The sequence below is a fragment of the Leuciscus leuciscus genome, assembly GCF_965113295.1.
Source record: "Leuciscus leuciscus genome assembly, chromosome: 2".
NCBI classification, from domain to species: domain Eukaryota; kingdom Metazoa; phylum Chordata; class Actinopteri; order Cypriniformes; family Leuciscidae; genus Leuciscus; species Leuciscus leuciscus.
Window position 1 is genome coordinate 52,497,563 of NC_138726.1, and position 21,600 is coordinate 52,519,162.

At 38.9% G+C, this 21,600-nt stretch overlaps 2 protein-coding genes across 7 annotated transcripts in view; one reads left to right on the forward strand and one right to left on the reverse strand.

Annotated features, from left to right (window-relative positions):
• LOC309492325 (NACHT, LRR and PYD domains-containing protein 1 homolog) overlaps positions 1-10,346 on the forward strand; it is a 48,958-nt gene extending 38,612 nt beyond the window's left edge. Inside the window, exons 1-6 of one of the 6 annotated variants that reach the window (XM_082161249.1) lie at positions 1,888-2,025; positions 2,279-2,427; positions 4,523-4,669; positions 6,852-6,898; positions 6,978-7,551; positions 8,678-10,346. In XM_082161249.1, coding sequence (XP_082017375.1) covers positions 4,545-4,669; positions 6,852-6,898; positions 6,978-7,551; positions 8,678-9,875 — 1,944 coding nt within the window. In that variant the 5' untranslated portion in view covers positions 1,888-2,025; positions 2,279-2,427; positions 4,523-4,544 and the 3' untranslated portion in view covers positions 9,876-10,346. The other 5 variants (XM_082161253.1, XM_082161251.1, XM_082161250.1 and 2 more) reach the window with 5 other exon arrangements.
• Positions 10,347-16,038: 5,692 nt separating this feature from the next.
• Positions 16,039-18,730, reverse strand: LOC309483438 (retinol dehydrogenase 8-like; the record flags this gene model as incomplete). Its single annotated transcript, XM_082149275.1, has 6 exons — positions 16,039-16,561; positions 17,123-17,306; positions 17,527-17,644; positions 17,746-17,811; positions 18,009-18,170; positions 18,676-18,730. 6 exons carry the CDS (start codon positions 18,728-18,730, stop codon positions 16,334-16,336), a joined length of 813 nt encoding a protein of 270 aa, XP_082005401.1. The 3' UTR covers positions 16,039-16,333.
• Between the last annotated feature and the right edge of the window lie 2,870 nt (positions 18,731-21,600).

Genomic DNA, 21,600 nt, shown 5'->3' on the forward strand with positions numbered 1-21,600 from the left:
GGCGCGAGGCCGGTGGGGTGATTACTGATGAGCCGGTCTCGTATCTCTCACGGAGGAGCAGGAATTTTCTTAACAATGTTAAAACGCACATCAACCGATCACTTGTTTAGCGTTCATGTAAACACTACATTCAGATTCACCAATCGGAATGAATTCAGTTAGCAGCTAGATTGAAACAAAAGGTGTGCATGTAAACAATGAATGGAGACTGCAGAAAGCAAAAGCCGAATCCCGGACATTTTGGGCGATCTCGACGGCTGGACATGTTCAGGAAAAAGAGGATGGTAACCCCTACTACTCAGCTTTCTCCACAGAACATGAGCCTGCTAGCTTAGCTTCCAAAGAAAGACGGCTGACACTGTGTACATTCTGTGAGTGAGATCCCACCTCCTATGGGTGGGTTGAAAACATGTGGGACAGCCCCTACTACTGGCTGTAGTCTTTAGCCTCTGGCCAAAAAATCCTCCGATGACGCAAAATGATGATTTTTGCGTCATCGGAGGATTTTTTCCAGATAAAAAATACATAAATCTCTCGTCTCAGGGAGATATGAGGGTGGAAAGCACGGTACTACAGGTTTTCTACTAATACAAAGCTTAATGCTAAATCCTGAAGTATCCCTTTAATATTTGTAACATTATACATATCTTTACTGTCACTTATGATCAATTTAACGCGTTCTTGCTGAGTAAAAGAATGCCTTTAAAATGAAAAAATCTTACTGAGTCCCAAACTTTTGCATTGTTCTGATTGTAAACTGCAATAATACATTGATCCAATTGCTTTGGTTAAGCAGTGAGTAATTAAATATTTCCTTTGCATTTAAATGAGCACTTCAGAAAGGTGTGGTCCACGGCGGGAACATGGTTGCACATGCTGTAACAACTTTACGCCAGAGTTTGACTTAGGAAATAATATTACAGGTTATCTCTGCGCCCAAGTAGCAGTGCTTCGCCTGTGCTTCCCTCTAATATAGTCCCAAGTCAAAATCTGCCTAGGAAATCACCTAGTGTTAATCTGCATCGCTATTTGTACTCGTTCTGAATACGCAGGCCACAAGAAGTAATTAGTAAGGTTTTTTTTTTTGTATTTTTTTATTTTTATCACTTTTACTCAGGACATGCTAGCTGGCAACAAAGGATTCCATTCATTAAGCTAAGCTAAGCTAGCGCCGACCCTGTGAAACTAAAACAATGCATGCACTGAGACAAAAATGCATTTGCCCACCTATCTAAATGTAGGAAAGAAGGTAAATAAGCCCTATTTAAAAAAAAAACAGAGGAGTATTCCTTTAAAAATTCAGAATAGAATATAAGAGCAGTTTCCTTTCAGATTATACATCATGTTTATCCTGTTAATACATTCTTATAGAAATTCAATAAAGATATATACAAATTGTTATTTTTTTGTAAACGTCACCCAGAGACTATAGTACGTTTATTTAGGCTTTGCCATCGTATGGTTATTATCGAAAAATTTCTCCCAATACATTTAATCAGATTTTTGTGTGCAGTTTATTACCAAGAATATTAAAATATTGATAAATCAATAAAACTGAAACCCTTCAGAAACAGAAGACATCACATTTATTAGATTATAATAATCTATTTCTCATGAATAAAACAAACACAGATAAATGTGATGTATATATAAAGAGATGTGGAGTTTAAAATAATTACCCAAACATTTTTCAGAAAAAAATTTATTGAAAAAAATCATAACTCAAAATTGAAGTAGCCTAAGTGGAAAGGAATGAATAGAAATAAAGAATAACAGATGAAAGCAAGGCTTAGAGATTGAAGAAGTCATAATGTCACACACTCCAGTATACAGTAGGAGACGCTAAACATCCTTCACGATAGAACTAAAGATGATGGGCGGGGTTTATTTGTTGTTGATACCTGAGGCCTCTGCACATGCACATTCTGAGGAAACACCTTTGAACAGAAACCGAAAGCTAAGAAGATCCTTTGGAAATGTAAAATCACCTTGACGTTTTGAAACAGACATAAATATTACATTACGGTAAGTTAATTGATCTGCTTCTGATATCATGTCATATTATTGTACTATCATATTAAACTCAATCTTCAAATATTATTTGTCATTTTAGTAACTTGTGTTGTTTGTGAAAATGATCTTCAGGATTATAATGATATCGAGCTCAAGGGATTATGCTTTTAGCTGAGATTAATTTATGGATTCTTTACAATCTGAAATATACAAAGGTAAAAATGTAAACATTTAAAGTAAATACTAAACACTTCTGGTCTTCTAGCCTGAGGTCGTCATACTCAGATTCTAGTCAGAATGTGAGTCTGATACTGCTCCATTGGGCTGTGATTATGGGGCGTGTTTCAACCGAACCAGGAAGGAAAAGGCCTCTGCCCTCAATTGGATAGACCTACAACCAATCAGAGCAACGGAGTAAGCTTTTTATTCATGTTTCCGATCGACAAATGCCTTGATCGCTTGTCTGAAGTTTAAAATCATTGGTTACCCGTAAGCCAATCACATAACGTTTGGTTATGACGTGTGTTATGCGCCGGCTCAGCCGCATCGAACTTCCACTGTAAACACATGTATGATGCGAAAACAAAACCATCGAGCGAAATACCGGAGTGAACATGGCTGTGAACGACTTGCAGATTATGTTAAGTAAATCTACGCATCCACGGTACAATCTTAGCGTCTACGTCACGGCTCTCAGCCCGCCCTCTGTTCGTTGATTGGCCGGCTGTTTTGAGGCCGGAGGAAAACTGGGAGATAGGTCGCTATCTCAGACTGAGTACAGAAGCGAACTGAAATTGAGCGGAAGTACGAAGTCTGACGTAGTCAGACTACCTCAACGGATCGAGTCCAGACCGAACTTCCCGACCTAAAAATGTTGTGGGCGGGGCTAAGTTCGGCTGGTATCCAGGCCACTGGTCTTCTGTAGGCCAGCCGTCGATTCACAGATGATCAGCTTTAGTGAGAAGATCTTTTATGACAAACAGATGTATTATTGATGGCTATAAAAATGCCTATCAAAGTGTTATTTAAAGGATAAATATAAATAATATAACAAAATAAATAATAAAAGGCATATCTGATAATTTTCTACCTTTAATGTAATGCAAAATAACACAATTATAATACATTTTATTTGACCCTATAGCCCTTTTTGAGTCATTTCACAAGTTGTGAGTGTTGGAAACATGATGACAGTCAAATCTGGGTTGATGCGATTTCATAGTTGTTGTTTTTTGTATCTGATTGTTAAACTGCATCATTTGAATACATTGAAACTCATTATTGTGGAGGGAGGGAGAGCAACTATTAATCATTAGAAGTGTGTAAAAGGATCCTGTCACTACATTTCCCATCATCCTCCCTGGCCCTCACCTGCATGCACTTCCCAATCACAGAGATCGCTGTCAGCTGCACATCATCTCCTCATCACAGTCAGCATAAAAGCACTCACCTTACACAGTCACTTTGTCTGGTCATTTATATAAGATATAGCAGAAAGTGGGGGAAGAAAAGTCAATGGGGGAAGATCAGGAGAGAACAGTGTCAATTTAGTAGAATTAGACTAGGTCACACAAAGTTAAATGCATCTCTACATCTTATAGGAAAACATATCTGGAAATTGTGAGACATGCAGTCAACTGTAAACTGTGGAACATGTGCTGTTTGAATGCACTAAATACTCAACTCAAAGACTGGCTTTAAGGAATGGATTGGAACATGAAGGAATTAAACAAATGGACATTACAACTATTTTCTTAAATAACTCTGGAAAGATGGTACTTAAACACATCTCATCTTTTTTACAACAAACTGGACTGAACACAAGGATTTAAGTAAAAGTAATTAAGATACAGTAGATGGTGATAATGCTCCATATGGTTGCAAGTTGCCAATAAAATGATGATGATGAAGAAGTAGTCACTTTGTCTGGTCTCGTTTGAGTAAGGACTCACTTCCCTGTCTCTCTTAACTTTCAATGATTGTTGTTTAAGTGTGATCGTCTACCGTCCTGTGTATCCAAAGTCTCCCTCGTCTTCCTGGTTCCAGTCATCATCCAGCTACTTACCTCTCTCCGTTCCATTGTGTGTACTCCAGCGATCTCTCACCACAGCATCCACGACCTCCTTCATCTTCTGCAAATGAACCATAAACTGTCGGTATACCTCATCCTCATTATTCAAAGACATTCACCATTATCGTCACCTACTGGTACTCACCACTACTTGTTTCAATAAACCAGTTTCTCACTCGTATCCTTTTGTCTTGATTCTCTGTTCCATAACGTTGAAGCGTTCAGAGAGTTATTCATCAATGTGAAGATCAGTTAGTGTGATATAAACTGCTGTCAGTGACGTCACTTTACAAGGATGCTCCACAATCTGCTGCAACTACAGTCTGAACGCACAGAGATCTCTAGAATGTCATTGTGTGTGTAGTATTGAGATTTGATTTTACTTTACTGGAATAATCTAAATGTTCTGTATGATTTGTTCTGTTTTTCCATGCACAGTTTCTGAAGTCAGTTTCTCATTATGGCGAAAAGAGTGACGAGGAAGAGATCTTCATTTCCAGATCCCAGCTGTTTGTCTCTGAAGAGTGTCAGATCAATGACTTATCTTCCTGACCCCAGTGATAAAGCAGTGACCTCTGACCCCCGGTGAGTGTAAACCTGTAGTGGTGAATTAACTGTTTTATGGCAGTCAAAAACACACTGAATTCACACAGAGAGATGAGATGAGATTTGCAATAGGGCTGCAACTAACGATTATTTTGATAATGGAATTACCCTAACTAACCCTAACCCTATCCCTAATGCCAATCCAGAAGGATTCAAACAAGTTCAGAAATATATGTAAGTTAGGGACTGTTCGTTTTTTATTTAAGGGGCTACCGGAGGAGTTTTGAGATCTGTAGTCAAAAAAGACTTGACCCTCTCTTCGCCAGCAATAGATTTTTCTATGACCCTCCAAAATGATTGTGAAAAAAGGCATGACCCTCCCCGATAATTTATTGATTACTTATGTGCTGGTTTGCACTTGGCAAAGATGTTCAGATAGCCATTGTTGTTTTTTTTACAACCATGACAAACGACTAAACTCCTGCTTTCTCATCTTACTAGGGCTGTAACGATAGACCAAACCTACGATTCGGTTCGTATCACGATTTTTGATTTTAGATTTGAAAAAAATCATGTTTTCGGTGCTGATGCGGGGGTGACGCGTTCATGTAACATGAAGTGTGGCGCTGCCAATAAAGCATCTAAAAGCTGCCACAAAGAACCGGCAAAAGTAATGATTATGAATATGTCAAATATAGCAAAGAGACATTTTAATTGTTTATTAATAAACAAGTGTTTTCTGTGTCAGTGTCGGCTGCAAAGATGAAGTTGACGATGCTGACTTGCGATCTTCGCAGTAGTGAACGCGCCAGAGAGAAATGCACATTTCATACATATTACATAACAGGTCCAACATGATCTCACGACCAATTCGTACAAGTGATAAAAAGGTGGCTAATTCGTACGACCTCACTCGTACGAATTTGTACGATTTGTCTAAACCCACGTGATGAGTAGGTTTAGGGGCGGGGTCAGGGGTAGGTCATTCGTATGAATTCATACGAATTGGGCAATTCGTAAAATATGTACGATATAGCAAAAATCTTACTAATTCGTACGAGTGAGGTCATATGAATTAGCCACCTCGGCCAGTCCAAGTTATGGATCAGGATGATATTTAATGGTTTTAAAATAAGTCTCTTCTGCTCACCAAGGCTGCATTTATTTGATACATTTTTTTTTTTTAATAAACTGTAATATTGTTAAATATTATGACAATTTAAAATAACTGTTTTCTATTTCAATATATTTTAAAAATGTAATTTTCAGCATCATTACTCCAGTCTTCAGTGTCACATGATCCTTCAGAAATCATTCTAATATGATTTGATGGTCAAAAAACATTAATTATTATCAATGTTGAAACCCAAAAAAAAAAAAAAAAAAATCAGCTTTCTTTGAAGAATAAAAGTATTGATTTATTTTATTTCTTTCCCCCAAAAAATTTAATAAAAATTCTTACTGACCCCAAACTTTTGAACGGTAGTGTTTAATGTTACAAAAGATTCTATTTCAGATAAATGCTGTTCATCAAAGAATCCTGAAATAAAAAATGTAAATAACTGTTTTCAACATTGATAATAATCATAAATGTTTCTTGATCATCAAATCATCATATTAGAATGATTTCTGAAGGATCATGTGACACTGAAGACTGGAGTAATGATGCTGAAAATTCAGCTTTGATCACAGGAATAAATTACAGTTTACTATATATTCACATAGAAAACAGCTGATTTACACTGGAATAATATTTCACAATATTACTGTTGTTGTTGTTGTTGATCAAATAAATGAAGAGTTGGTGAGCAGAAGAGACTTCTTTTAAAAACATAAAAAATCTTACAGATCCAAATCTTTTGAATGGTAGTTTAGATCTTAACTCGCACTTCATGACCGTTAACTGGAATTCACGCTCAACAACTTCTGTGAACATAAAGCCCACCTTCTTTGATTTGATCATCTCAAATATTCTGACATTGACAAGCGGTGACAGACCAATCACAGCTCAGATGAGAGACACACACACACACACACACACACACACACACACACACACACACACACACACACACACACACACACACACACACACACACACACACACACACACACACACACACACACACACACACTCTTGCGTTTAAAGGGAGGATGATGCACACACACTTTTTTGTGTTTCCTTTAAAAAATTAATATGAATCATGTTTGTGTTTTATAGTGTGGATCATTGTGGAAAGTTCAGAATTACAGCAGGATTACACAAATGTAGGTCTACACACACAATCATTTAGTGATTTATGTTGATTTGTGTCATTTGGTTAAATGTTTCTCTTCTTGTGTTCAGATGCCTGTGATCTCACACTGGATCCAAACACAGCACACACTCTTCTCATTCTGTCTGATGAGAACAGGACAGTGAAGAGTGTGTATGAGCGTCAGCCGTATCCTGATCATCCAGAGAGATTTGATGATGTTCCTCAGGTTCTGTGTGGAGAGAGTCTGACTGGATGCTCTTACTGGGAGGCTGAATGGAGCGGATATAATGCTGATATATCAGTGACGTATAAAGGAATCAGCCGGAAAGGAGAGAGAGACTGTGTGTTTGGATCCAATGACAAATCCTGGAGTCTGTACTGTACTGATAACAGATTCATTGTCTGTCACAATAATAACAGCACTGTTATTCCTGTCGTCCGTTCTTCCTCTAAGAGAGTAGGAGTGTATGTGGATGTGTCGGCCGGCACTCTGTCCTTCTACAGCGTCTCTGACACACACACACTCACACACTTACACACACTCAACACCACATTCACTGAACCCCTCTATGCTGGATTTAGACTTTATTATAACTCCTCAGTGTCTCTGTGTGACATTAAACAGCGTCCTGAGAGAAACAACAGTGATGCACACAAAACCGGGTGAGTGAAATATACTGTGTCTTAGTGAAGGATTTTTCCAGACTGAATAATAGTTCAATCCTCTGTTCTTCATACATCACTAAACACTAGAGATGCACCATATTGGGTTTTTGCTGATACTCCATATGCTGATATTTTACAACATGTTTTGGCCAGTACCAATAAATACATATTTTCCTTTGTTTTAAAACAACACAGAGTCTCTCCTGTGCAGAGACTATAAACAAATTATTCTTCATTTAAGTTAGTTTTGACCCAAATCTATTTTTTCCTTCAGTTTCAGAGTTGTGATGTTTCTCTAAATAGGGCTTAAGACTGATTTACTGGTATTTCTCAAAAGCTCCTGATCACACACGATCTCTAAACTGTAATTTGCTATTCATTTTTTGTAATTTTCTAACTCGTGTGATCTTCTTTTCTATTAATATTCCTGCAGACGAGGAATAAGACAGAAATAGTCAAATTCACTCAGTATTACTTGATCTATTCCAGCACTCCCTCAATTACAATCAAGCACAATTAACTGTAGACAGTTGTGTTGTAAGCAGTAAAACAGTCCAGTTCTTTATAGTCAAACTCATTTATGTTTGATAATGAACATTTCTGTCCACCCCAGAGTGCTGATGGTCTTTATCTGTCCACCTCTGTGAAAATATCCACAGTTAAAAACACTGATTTATAGAAGACTTGACACATTATTCAGCTTGAGCTTATTGATGGAGAATATAGAGTTCATGTTGGCTAGTTAAACATAAAAATAACTTGACAATTATGTGTGAATTAAACTCTCATTATAGTATATATTTGTTTGTTATATTTTTGTTGTTGTTTTCTCTGTCAAAAATAGTTTTTATAGTGAACTGTTTATGTTGTTGGTTTTGAATTGTTGGTAATACTTTACAATAAGGTCCCATTAGTTAACATTCGATAATGCATTAATTGTATTTGTTAACGTTAGTTAGTCAACTGTTCATTGTTAGTTCATGTTAGTTCAGGTCCATTAAATAATATTGACAGGTACAACTTTTGATTTTAATAATGTATTAATAAACATTGAAAATGACATTAACTAAAATGAATTAAACCAGCTGACTCTTTGCTTCTGCCGCCTTCTGGTTCTTCACAGGTTCTCTCAGCCCAAACCTTCTGGGCTCAATATTCACCCGCTGCTGAACTGTCAGTCTTGTGTCCATATAGCTGATTCTGATCAGTGGATTCAGATTGAGCCGTCGGCCTGTACAGATGAAGGAGGGTCAAAGTTCAGGGTCAGCACTGACCCAGGCCGTTACGAGTGTGTCAGGACCAGAATGCGATGGGTCTGTGACTGTGTCGTCACCCTTCAGTACCGTACCATAGACGGACTCTTCCTCAACGCAGAGCTGGAGAGGCTGCAGTGCAACAGGATCGGTCCAGTGATTGACGTGACGGTGATCTCAGGGAAACTGGAGGAAGTTCATCTGCCCCATTACGCCTGTTTAGGAGAGTCTGACCACTCTCTCAAAGATGCTGTGAAAGTCCTCACCGTAAAAGACGAGGGAATAACCACAGAACCTGTGCAGTTGACCCGATTCCATGCTAAGATTGTCCAACCATCCTTCTCTATTACAACATTAATTATAAATTGGATAATGGGATGGAACGAACACTGTGATCTTCTTCTCTACATGTGTTCTGAAGATCCTCTCATTCTACATCTCTACTTTTTTCCAGTTGATGATTGTGCAAGAAAAAAAGTTGAGGAAACTGAAAAGTCATTTTCATCATGCTTTATCAGGCATCCCAGACCTGGCAGGCCATTTCGGATGAAAACGCCACACATTCTTGATGTTCCTGGTGCCTCTATCCATCCCAAAGAAGGGATCACACTCACAAGAGAAACTCCCCCAAACTACTTCAAGGTGAAGACTCGTCTGGAGAATGATCTTCAAATGACTCTTATCAGAGAAGAGGATAAGGAGAAGGTCTGGGATGCAACAATTGAGAAAGATGATCTGATTCGTCCTAAGAGAGACGAGCCGCGTCTGAATAGTGATCAGATTCATCCTAAGAGAGATGAGCCATGTCTGAATAGTGAGGCAGATAAAGCAAGATATTTTGATAACCATTGGCCAGATCTCATTCAGGGGGTTACAAATTTCCAGATCATTGCAGATAAACTGCGTCAGCAAGAACTAATTCATGAGGAACAATATTCAGAAATCACACAGAGTTTAACCAGTCAGGAGAGCATGAGAAAGATCTGTGACATTATACGCAAATACAGTGATGCTGTGAAAGCTGAATTCATCTCAGTTCTTCAGGAAGAGAAGCTTTACCACTTTTGAACATTGGTCTGATTCTTGATCTGATATGGGTTTATCTGAACTTATCAAAATATACTCCTTTCAAAATATTAATTCATAGAAATATTAAAGTTTTTGCTTTGCTCTTTTTGCTCTTTACATTGTAAATGTTCTGCAGGGGAAAAAAAGTACGTTTTTGCACATCCAAGTACATTTTCTACAAGGAAGGTAAAACGAGTTCAATGTTAAAGTAAATGTATACCAGCATTTATAATTATGTTTGTCAAACTGTATTTCATACTTGTTGTTGAATTGCTGATTTTACATTTTTATAGATTAGCCATAAACTATGAAATAATGTAGTTTATTAAAAACGATAGAATTCAGCTCTTTTTTTCAAATGATTATATTCTTCTGCAAACGCACAAAGTTTGGTGAACTGCAATGAGGAACATTTAATATTCTCTTCATCTAATAAAAGGCTTTTTTTCTCACTTTATTTTGTTGTTTCAGAATTTAACATTGGGATATTTTGGATATTTCACTGCATGGAAACATTCTGAATAATGTGCTGTAAAGTAAGACTGTCATGGGAAAATGCACAAAAACTAATATTTAATTTATTTATTTGAACTCAAATTCCCCAGTGACAACATACTTTACCCCTAATGGTGGGTAAGTTGAGCCACTTCTGTGTCACTAACTCTATTTCTGTGTCCTTATGAACCTTTCCTTTATTTGTCCTGATAGAAGACAGCTGAAATATGATTAGTTGTATAATAATGCTGAAGCACATATATTTGGCAGTGAAGAATATGTTCTCTGAGCTTCATGTCCTCTACAACAGTCTCAGCCTTCCTCCAACGTCAGGACACCTGAACGAAGCTCGACAAAATCTGTCCGATTAAACATTATTCAGCTAGAGTGTCTAAATCATTTCAACAAAGAGCAGAAAAGAAGTGTCCAGTGATGCTCTTCCCATGAAAGCAGCTGAGCGTTCTGATGCTTTAGAAGCAGAATGTGAGATTCGTCACGTAGAGCTGGAATATTTCTTCTCATGTTGCTCCATCAAGTCATGGTTTAGTCTGTAGTTCAGTGTTGTTTTTGGCAGCCCTTTTAGTTTTAGTCTTAGTCTTAGTCTTTTGGACGAAAATGCTTTTTAGTTTTAGTCACATTTTAGTCACTTATAAACTTGATAGTTTTAGTCAAGTTTTAGTCGACGAAAACGCAAAAAGGTTTTAGTCAAGTTTTAGTCAATTTTTGTAAAAAAAACAACAAAAACAAAGTAGTCTTTAACAAATTAATTTAGGTTAAAAAGTATTGGAAATGGGCTTAGGTTTGACAGGTTGTACTGTAGCAAGTGCAATTCATAAAACAACAGTTAACCTTAAAACCTTTGCATAATAAACTAGACTTTCTCATTGATGGAGATGCAGTGCTGCCAAGCTGTACTTCATTGTCGCATTGGGCAGAAACCTTTTATCCCCATATTTCAAGATATATTTTTTCCATGAATTGATGCTCTTCTAAAATTTCAGCACATTGGCTATTTTCACCAGTAATCACAGTAATAAAGGAATGGTTTACAGTTTAAACAGCAAAAAACTTTGAGCTACTACAACATTACACACACATAAAGTGGTAACAGTGGAATCACTGTTTTACTCAAAAAAAGCATAAAAACATTCTTACTTATATACATAAATAATAATTTATTACATAAATAATAATTTATGTTATAATCTAAGTTATATAATAATTATATATTACTTTGTACCAATTAGCCCACTAAACTAATGCTCGGACACACTCGGTCTCTCTCGCGTACACTCGGTCTCTCGCGCGCACTTTCGGTCTCTCTCGCGCGCAGACACACTCGGTCTCTCTCGCGCGCACTTTCGGTCTCTCTCGCGCGCGCAGACACACTCGGTCTCTCGCGCGCACTTTCGGTCTCTCTCGCGCACTGTCGCTCGCTCGCGCAGTTCGTTTCGCTTTTGTCCAGTCCGGCGCCTTAAATCGAAGATGTGTGGCGACTCGTGACTAGCCGCAGCCGCAGGTGTGTTGTTGTTGTGTGGAATCTGATGCGCGGCATGGCGGCAGCCGGGTGGTGGGCGTACCCAAAACAAGGATAGGAAGCTGCAGCATTGCTGATACTTTTTTTTTTTTTTTTTTCAAAACAGACAGATTTCATGCAAATTAGGCAGAAATGACATGCATTGTGAACGTCAGATTTTCGTTCCGTCTCGTCTCGTCAACGAAAACTCGAAAATGTCTCGTCATGTTTTAGTCACCTTAGAGCCATTTTTAGCTAGTCATCGTCGCGTTATCGTCATAAAAAAAAGGTGCGTCAACGAAATCATTTCGTTATCGTCATCGTTGACGAAAACAACATTGCTGTAGTTGCAGCACTGTTTGTGTCTCCAGGAGCTTTTGTTCTGCTTTTGCACACGTTTCTCCTCCAGCGGCTCCTGGAAAACATCCACAGCGCTGCAAGTGTTTGTCAGTGCAGGTTTTTATCTATTTATTAAAATTATCATCTGTAAAGATGCCTAACTTTAAAGTCTGGACTACAACAAAGCTTGTGCTCTTATTGCTTTGGAGAAAAGATGCTGTTCATTTCACACATTTGACCGCTGTGTTGTGATGAAAACAATGATCTGTCATGAACTTCAGCATCAACTCTAGAGAAATGTGTCCAGTAGAGGAACATCTGTGACTGTTGTAGTTGAGAGAGTTTTTGGCATCATTGAGCTGATAGGAAAGAAACACACAGGACACATGAACTCTAGAGAGAGCGTAAGTCAGACGAATGGGATCAGACCAGATTTTTAAGCTTTTGAAATATTTTGTCTTGTTCACATCCCCAGGTCCATTCAGTGTTATTCTCATGAAGCACTTCTGACAAATTGGGTATTACATTTACATTTACATTTATTCATTTAGCTGACGCTTTTTATCCAAAGCGACTTACAATTGCTATATATGTCAGAGGTCGCACGCCTCTGGAGCAACTAGGGGTTAAGTGTCTTGCTCAGGGACACATTGGTGTCTCACAGTGGATTCGAACCCGGGTCTCTCACACCAAAGGCATGTGTCTTATCCACTGCGCCACTACCACCCCTATGTATGAACTTGTCAAAATACTGCAGCATAAAAAAGTCACGTTCTTGTGCTGTTTCTCCCCACACTAACAGATCATCTACTGTGTTTTCCACTCCATAATACAATCATTAAATTAAATTATATATGTTTTCAGTGTGTCAGTGAGGCCATGTTTAAACTGTAAGCTACTGTAGTTGTCTTTCAGCAACACAAGTAGGGATATGAGGCTGGAGCTGAACAGGAGCTGATACAGCTCCACATGCACTTTTCTCTTCTTCACAACAATACACTGCTCTATTCTGTAGGTTGTCTGGCTGTATGGTGACAGAGGAAGGCTGTGGTTATGTGTCTTCAGCTCTGAGTTCAAACCCCTCACACCTGAGAGAGCTGGATCTGAGTAACAATCAGCCATGAGATTCAGGAATCAAGCTGCTCTCTGGCAAACTGAAGGACTGCTCACTGCAGACACTCAGTTATGTCAAATACTAATACTGACATACTGAACATGTGTGCATGATGGATATCTACATTAATGTGTGTTTAGAGTGTGGACATCATGGAGAGATCAGGATGATTGCAGGACCACGAAAGTGTATGTATATACACACACACACACAAATGTTTTGTTATTGTTATAGATGTTTCTCTTTTCTTGTTCAGATGCCTGTGATCTCACATTGAATTCAAACACCGCAAACACTCAACTCATTCTGTGTGATGAGAACATGAAGGTGATGCGTGTGGAATAGCATAAGCATTCCTTATCATCCAGAGAGATTTGATGAGTGTCCTCAGGTTTTGTGCAGAGAGAGTCTGACTGGATGCTCTTACTGGAAGGCTGAATGGGACGGATGGGTTGAAATATCAGTGACCTTTAAAGGAATCAGCTGGAAAGGAGGGAGTGACCGTAAGTTTGGATCCAATGTCAAATCCTGGAGTCTGTACTGCTCTGCCGAACGATTCACCGTCTGGCACTATAATTACTACACTGATATACCTGCCGTCTGTTCATCCTCTAATAGAGTAGGAGTGTATGTGGACATGTCGGCCGGCACTGTCCTTCTACAGTGTCTCTGACACACACACACACACTTAAGCCCGGGACACACCAAGCCGACGATCGGCCGTTGGGCAACCTCGGACCGTTTTTTGAGCTTCGGCCACCGTAGTTTTCCCGGTGTGTTCTGCACCGTTGGCTATAGTCTGACGCCGTCTGTTTTTTTTGGGCCGATTCAACGGGCCGGTGAAAGAGGGAACTCTGATTGGCTGTTCAGTTAATGTTACGTCATCTTACCTGAGTGTTCCTTGGTGAATATTTCAATATTAACATGAGCAGAGTGGACTAAAGAAAATGTTTAGCAGGATTGATATTCAAACTTTTTTTATGGTTTGTGTATCTGCAGCCTGCAGTGTCGGTTTCCCTTTTTGAATAACGAATATAGACGAATATATCTGCAGAAATAGACAATTGTCTCATTTACACGCAGGCGCAGTTAACGTGCATTCTAGCTGACAGTCGGCTGTTCTCTCGGTGTGTTCAAGTGCAGCTTTTCCCCCGACGCAGGCGATGCGAGGCGACAACACAGTCGGCTTTCATCAGCACTAGTTCTTTGGCGTCGGTTTGGTGTGTCCCAGGCTTAACACACACTCAACACCACATTCACTGAACCCCTCTATGCTGGATGTAGGCTTGATTATGATTCCTTAGTGTCTCTGTGTCAGATTAAACAACAGATACACACACACACATTGGAAAATCCTCTTACTAACGTCCACATGCACAGTCATCAAATCTCACAGATTTACATTTGTATTAATTCATGTTTAATTGATGTTTTTCATTATACAAAAGTTAGAAATCTAGACACACATTCTGTTCTGAATCTTTAATTTAAAAAATACACTGATGTAGTTTATACTTTATATAAAATCTGAATCTGAACAGCTTATGTGAGTTACTCAAAGGTTTAGGTGGATTAACCAAATGGGCATTTGGCCAAGTGCCCAGGGGCACCACGTCCAGGGGGGCAAAAAAATAATAATCTCCGGTTAGACAAGCTATGCATTCTCAAACATCTTTCCAGCCATGACCTATACTGTATATACAGTACCCTTGCATCAGGGTATATACAAATTCGCTGAATTTTTTGTTGAAAGTTTTTTATTTTCCCCACATGAATCCGTGGACGCACAACCTATCACCAGATTTTGGGAGTGGGCTGTACGGTGTTGTGTCTCGTGTCTCTTCAACCGAAATGAAACTGCCTTGCCCCTGGATGTGTGAATCCTCTATGGAGCATCAGCCTTGCACTTTCACGTTGTACTTTGCAGCCGTTGGCAAACAAAAAAGGGGCAAAGTGTAAAAAAGTGACTTTTTAAATTTTATTTTTAGTTCAAAACCTCACAAAACTATGTAGTTACAGATATTATTACTATTGCAAACAAGACCTTTTGTTAGCCATAATCTGAAGTGATTAACAGTTTGGATTTTCCGGATGTCAATAATCAGTTTGCATTACAAAATTAAAATCTAAGAAACATGTAATTTTAGTGGGCTGTTGGTCTGACTGACTTAGACCTTGGCATGTTTTGAAAATTTCTCTGAAATTTTTCTGAATTTTTTCAATTTCTTTAATTATATTTGCAGCATGCTTTGTTTAAATGTATATCTTATCTGGAAGTGAAACTGATGGTTATTATATTACACCTGTAACAGATGGGTTCACTAATTCTAAAAAGTATAATTTTGCTGCATACTTGCAGCAGATTATACCTATAACAGCAGTAACCTGATTTTGTAAGAATTTTTTCTACTTCAGCTAACACTTAAAATGACTTTTGTTGATGTAACCTTCTGTTATCAGATAAGTTTATAAATATGAATTAATTTTGAGTTTAGTAATTATAATACTAATAATACTAATAATAATAACAATTAATGTAAATTATCACATGAAGCACATTTCATTTTTATTTAAGTTTTTTAGGTTATTGGGGGGCACTCTAGGTGTCAATGCCCAGGGGCACCAAAGTATCTTAATCCGCCACTGGTTAAAATGAATCAACACTTCTGTAACAATATTTGTATGTTTACAATTTAATCTGTACCAAGACAAAAAAATGAAGATTTCAGAGTTAAAAACAGACATCATCTGTTTTAGTGTGTGCGAGTTTGAGAGAGAGTGTTTGAGTGTTTGTGAGAGAGTTTGAGTGTTTAAGTATTAATTATTTGGAGTGCAACATTGGGCCCTTAAGGTGTAAATTCAGTTTAGCTAAAAATATCCAGATACTGTAGAAACCAGCTGGAAAGAGAAGCACAGTGTTCACACACACAGGTACATTACTGCATGTCAGACTAGACGATTGATCTTTGTAAGTATCCACAGGAGATGTGTGTGTTAGATTGGTGAGATGGTTCGTCTCCGTAACCATGCACAGCTCAGGAACTTCATGATTCTCATGCTAACATGCATGATTCCTCCCAGGTTATACAGCATGTGATAGCAGGTGTGAACCGACAGGCTGCGTGTCTCGTCTGCATACTTCAGCGCCACGATCGGAGTGTAAAGAGGATTCGTCAGGTTACGGAACGGAGGACGAGGCGACTCGATCACCTTCTTAGTGACCTTCAAAAACAGAGAGAGTGAGTGAGTGATCCTCCTTAGCCTGTTCAAGATAAGCTCATGTGACTTTATTCACATTACTTGTTTTCATTATTTAGTCATTTTATTACATTTCACATATCCAAACTAATGCAAGATAACTATAATAATACCTGTAATGATAACTATATTCACGTTCATACCAGAGGACAACTATAACGATAACTAAATTAACGTCCACACAAACGGACGATATTTGTAAAGATAACTACTTTTGGTCTCCACGCCAATGGACAATAACTATAACGATAACTATATTCACGTCCATTCCAATGGATGATAACTATAACGATAACTATTTTTGGCCTCCACACAAACAGATGATAAATGCTTGAGCTTTTTAAAATCGGTGGATTTAGATTGGCTGTCAATGTTTTAATCGTTCATCACCTGGAAGAAAATCTTTCTGAAAGTGATTCCAGCGATATTGTTTGCTATTCTCTTAACTGTTGTAATGATTATTAAAGCTTTGTTTCTAGTTATGGTTCTTGGTGTGAACAGGTATGAGTTCACGTGCGTTCTGACCTTGGCGATTTCTTCAGGTGTTTGTCCCAGGCCTTGAAAGAGGTTCACTTGGGTGGGAAGGTAGCAGTTCCTGAAGTGATAGAGCGTCTCAGGATCAGCACCGGCGAACTCTTTCTTAGAAACGTCTGTCATCAACTTCATCTCAAGCTCTGTGTTTACAGGCCCGTACTCGATCATCGACACACTGACCGACAGACAGAGATGGGAAAGTACGTCAGACTGCAGTGAGAGGCATCAGCACAGATCTAGAACCAAAGGAGGAACCCTCTAGAACCCTCTCAAGCCCATGTAGGCAACAGATTTATGATGCTTTTGCTTTAATGACAAAGCTGCTCTTTTAGTTATGGAATATATATTAAAATAATATTTTAAGGCAATGTTTAATGGCAAACACTAAGACTCACGTGATGTTAAACTTGAGCAGCTGGATGGCGAGACCCTCACAAAATCTCTCCGTGGCGAACTTCAACGCGGAGTTGAGGCCACGCCTGTTAAGAGCAACACAAATCTGCTTTCTGTACACTGATGTTTCCACTTGTGTGTCACTCAGCAGATCCTCATGAAAGGTACAAGCTCTTCTATTGTTCCTCAAGAAGAAGTATCTGTGTGTCTGACTGTCTTACCATGCAGGCCCAGCACACTGCTGATGACGAGGATGTGTCCCACCAGACCGACGCCAGCGTTATTGACTACAAACAAACAGATGAACTCTGGCAGAAGCTGAAGACTTAAAAGAGAAACTGACGCTCAGATTCATCATCTTAACCTGAGCACTAATGAACAGAAGCCAGCAGAGACAGAACTCTGTGTGTGTGTGTGTGTGTGTGTGTGTGTGTGTGTGTGTGTGTGTGTGTGTGTGTGTGTGTGTGTGTGTGTGTGAACTCACTCAGTATGTCTATATGTTGATCTTTGACGCTGTCGACACACTGTTTGACAGATTCATCACTGCAGACGTCCAGCGAGAGCAGAGACAGAGTTCGTCCGTACGCGTCTCCAGCCGCTTCAACCAACTTATCCTTCCGCTTCAGATCCCACATCGTAGCTATGACTGAACACACACACACAGATGAATGAGTCAGACTTTACAGAGAGCTTCAACTTTCCCATTGTCAATACAAGATCTTGGACAAACAAATGAATTCAACTCTTGATGGAAATATTTTTTTGTTTTTTTTGGCCAGGTAGTGAATAATATGAGAGATTGATCAAGTCCATAATCAATCAGATCTGATTCATATTGGCTGCAGAGAGTTTCTGTCATCATTACTCACACAAACATCAGAGAAACAAACTCAACAGCCTCTAAACAGCCAATAAGCTGCTGACTCACAGAAACAATCCTTTTAGTCTAAAGCTCTGCCTCCATGAGTCAATGAGTTCATTACTCTTACCATGCTAATCATAGCAGAACCATAGTAATCTGAGATCTCATTCCAACTCTGCTAGTAGCGCTTTTTCATTGTTGTTTATGCAGCATCGAACTGAACTGAACCAGTCTTCAGTTGAGCTGCTTATTGCTGAACTGAGCTGGTTTCATTATGAATTAACTTTACCAGAGCATGTGAGCGCAGTCAATGGTAATATTTCCTCTGGAACGGAGAAGAGCATCTTTGCATCTGAAGATTTTTTAGCGTGTCGTCGTCTTCACATTCTCCAAAGCCTCTTCTGCGTGCTTGAGGCCAAAGCATACCAAACACGGCACTGGTGAGGGTCTTTAGTGGTGATCAGCACACCACGCGCGGCCGGGAAGGCACATAATAAGCTGAGAAGCAGCAGATTTAGAAAGCGACATACCGGCGAAAAACTAAAATCCGTGGTGGGCAGCCATGGAAAGGGGAGCAGGTGAGATAATGCAAGAGCGTGGGTGGCTCAGGATGCAAAACACAGCTAACCTAATGCCTGGCTCACACTACAGGAGTTTTAAAATCCTAACCGATTGTAAAATCTGGTTGCAGCACACACTTAAGGAGAATCTTTGCAGATTTTCTTCCCTCAAATCTTAAACATGCTCACACTACAAGATTTGAAAATCGCGGCACATCACACTCTACAAAATGTTATTAAGATTATCGTGCCAGAAGAAGCGCCTCACGTGATCTCACGCAGCAGATCTGAAGCGGAAAAGCATGTAAACACAATATCTGTCCTTCATATCAAGTCATATTTGTGAAAAGGTAGCCGTGACCAAGGACAGCAAAATCTTTCAAAAATCATCCTTTTAAGGATATGTCTAATGAATGGCGTCAGCGCTGGTCAATGCAATGAATACTGGTCTTTTGGGCCCCTAGTTTCCAACAAATGACTAATGACAATAAAAAATTATCTAAACAGTTAGATCTAAAATGCAGGCATTTCTATTGGGCAACTATGCAATTCCCAGTCAGACCTGCATTATTGAGTGTGACTTAGCCTTTATATCAAATGCACAGAGGATGATTACAAAAGTTAAACTAGAGAATTTAAATCTCTGTTTCTATACATTTCATTCTCTAATAGAACATATTACAACCTTAGGTTTCATTAATGATTTGCACTTAAAACAACTAATGTAGACAATTTTATAATTATGAAATTGTGGATTTCCATGTTTAATTATGTGATATACAGTACTCTAATTATGCATACCGCTAGTAAATATACTAGTTATGGTGACTTTCTGCTACCCTTCCTTAATTTATCCAGACCAAGTCTAAATTCCACTACCATATCACTGCGGTAGTGAAGAATTTGGTGATCAAATGAGACCTGCTCACTATATGATTCTGAAAAAGAGACCTTATTTACCACTCGCACTTTTGACTTTTGATTTTCACACTTTTGAGTACATCATGTCTTGTTATTTTGTGTTCTTGTGTTTATCCAATAACTTTCTCATCTTACAATAACCACAAATACATCAGTGTTCAATTATTGCATGGTCATTCAGAAGTTGTTCAGGTGTCTCACACGGAATGGAGCGTCACCAGTGAAATGATTCCTTCAACGATGGAGTTCTGACCTGCCCGGCGAACCAAACCTTCTGCTTGAAGGTGACCGAGGACTTCTCAAAGGGTCAGTTAAAACATCCTAGGGAGGACGCAGATGTTTCCGCAAAGCATTATAATGACACTTTCCACTGACACTTTCTGATCATGCTGACCAACGCAAACAGACTTGATACGAGTCATTCTACAGACTGAATACCACCGCAACCAAGTGCAAATGGAAGCAAACCCGGAAAAGAGGGTCATGTGACACCCTATCCAGCTGCTGCAGCACCCACGCATTCTGCCATGCTTTCATTTTAATGTTCAACCTGTCTTAATGCTGTTATTTCAGGTGACGACTGGATTCCTGCACCAATCGACTAACGCTGCAAACTACAGGGGTCAGCCCTATGAACACTCAGAAAATAACACTGAAAATGTGGAAACAGGAAAATGTCCAAAAATGTCCCATTAGGCCGATCTAAATCTGTCCCAATGGGCCAGGGGCCGCCTGTAAGAACTGATTTTCCTGCTAAGACCAAACTCACCCTGCAATAAAGCCATAAAATGCACCCTGGACAGAAGATAGCAAAGACAGAGCACAGGACATTGTCCTGTCCAAACTTTTCTCCTTCCTTATCTCTGCATCCCCCTCTCCCTCCACCCTTCCTCTTCTCGCGAGTCAAGTCACCAAAAGTTCACTAAGAATGTCTATATATATCACATATGATGTATCTTGTGAATCTATTGTTTTTCCTTTTCATGTTTGGTATCATTTTAAGTGTCTCAGTGTGATTGGTAAAATGGTCTTAATTTCATTGCAGTCATTGGTTTAATGAGAAAGATTGAGAACTTAGGAGAATCCTGTTCTTCTCTCTGTGTGATGTCTCTTCAAGATATCTCCCAAAACCAGGTGCTACCCCCTGGGGTACATGAATTGACCCAAAAATATTGGTACAACCCTTTTGTTCTGGTCTGGGTATTTAAGGGTAGGTGACAGAGCAGTCTGGGGGAAGCCTGTAACCAGGAACGACCCCCATACAGTGTTGTTTCAGTGTTTTCCCATTGGAAAACACTCACACACCACTGTATGTCTCTGTCAGGAATGCATTGCTTACTTTTAGAGTCATCTTTGAGTAAATTATGTCATGTATTTATTATTTCTGAATTGGCTTTTAATCATTTACTTGTGTAATTGGCATAATACATTTTTACCTGACAAATAAATGTTACATCTTGATTTATTAGATATAAATTCTATATAAATTAGAATTTATTTCTAATTTATTAAATATTGATTAAAAGAAACAAAGTGTGTGTGTGTGTGTGTGTGTGTGTGTGTGTGTGTGTGTGTGTGTGTATATATATATATATATATATAGTGGTAGATTTTTCCCTAAACCTAACTATCTGGGTCTCGTCTACAAATCGATGTCCCCGAACGTCTACTGTCGACGTTTAGTCTTTCTGGGTCTCGTCTACAAATCGACGTCCTCATTCAATAATAGTCAC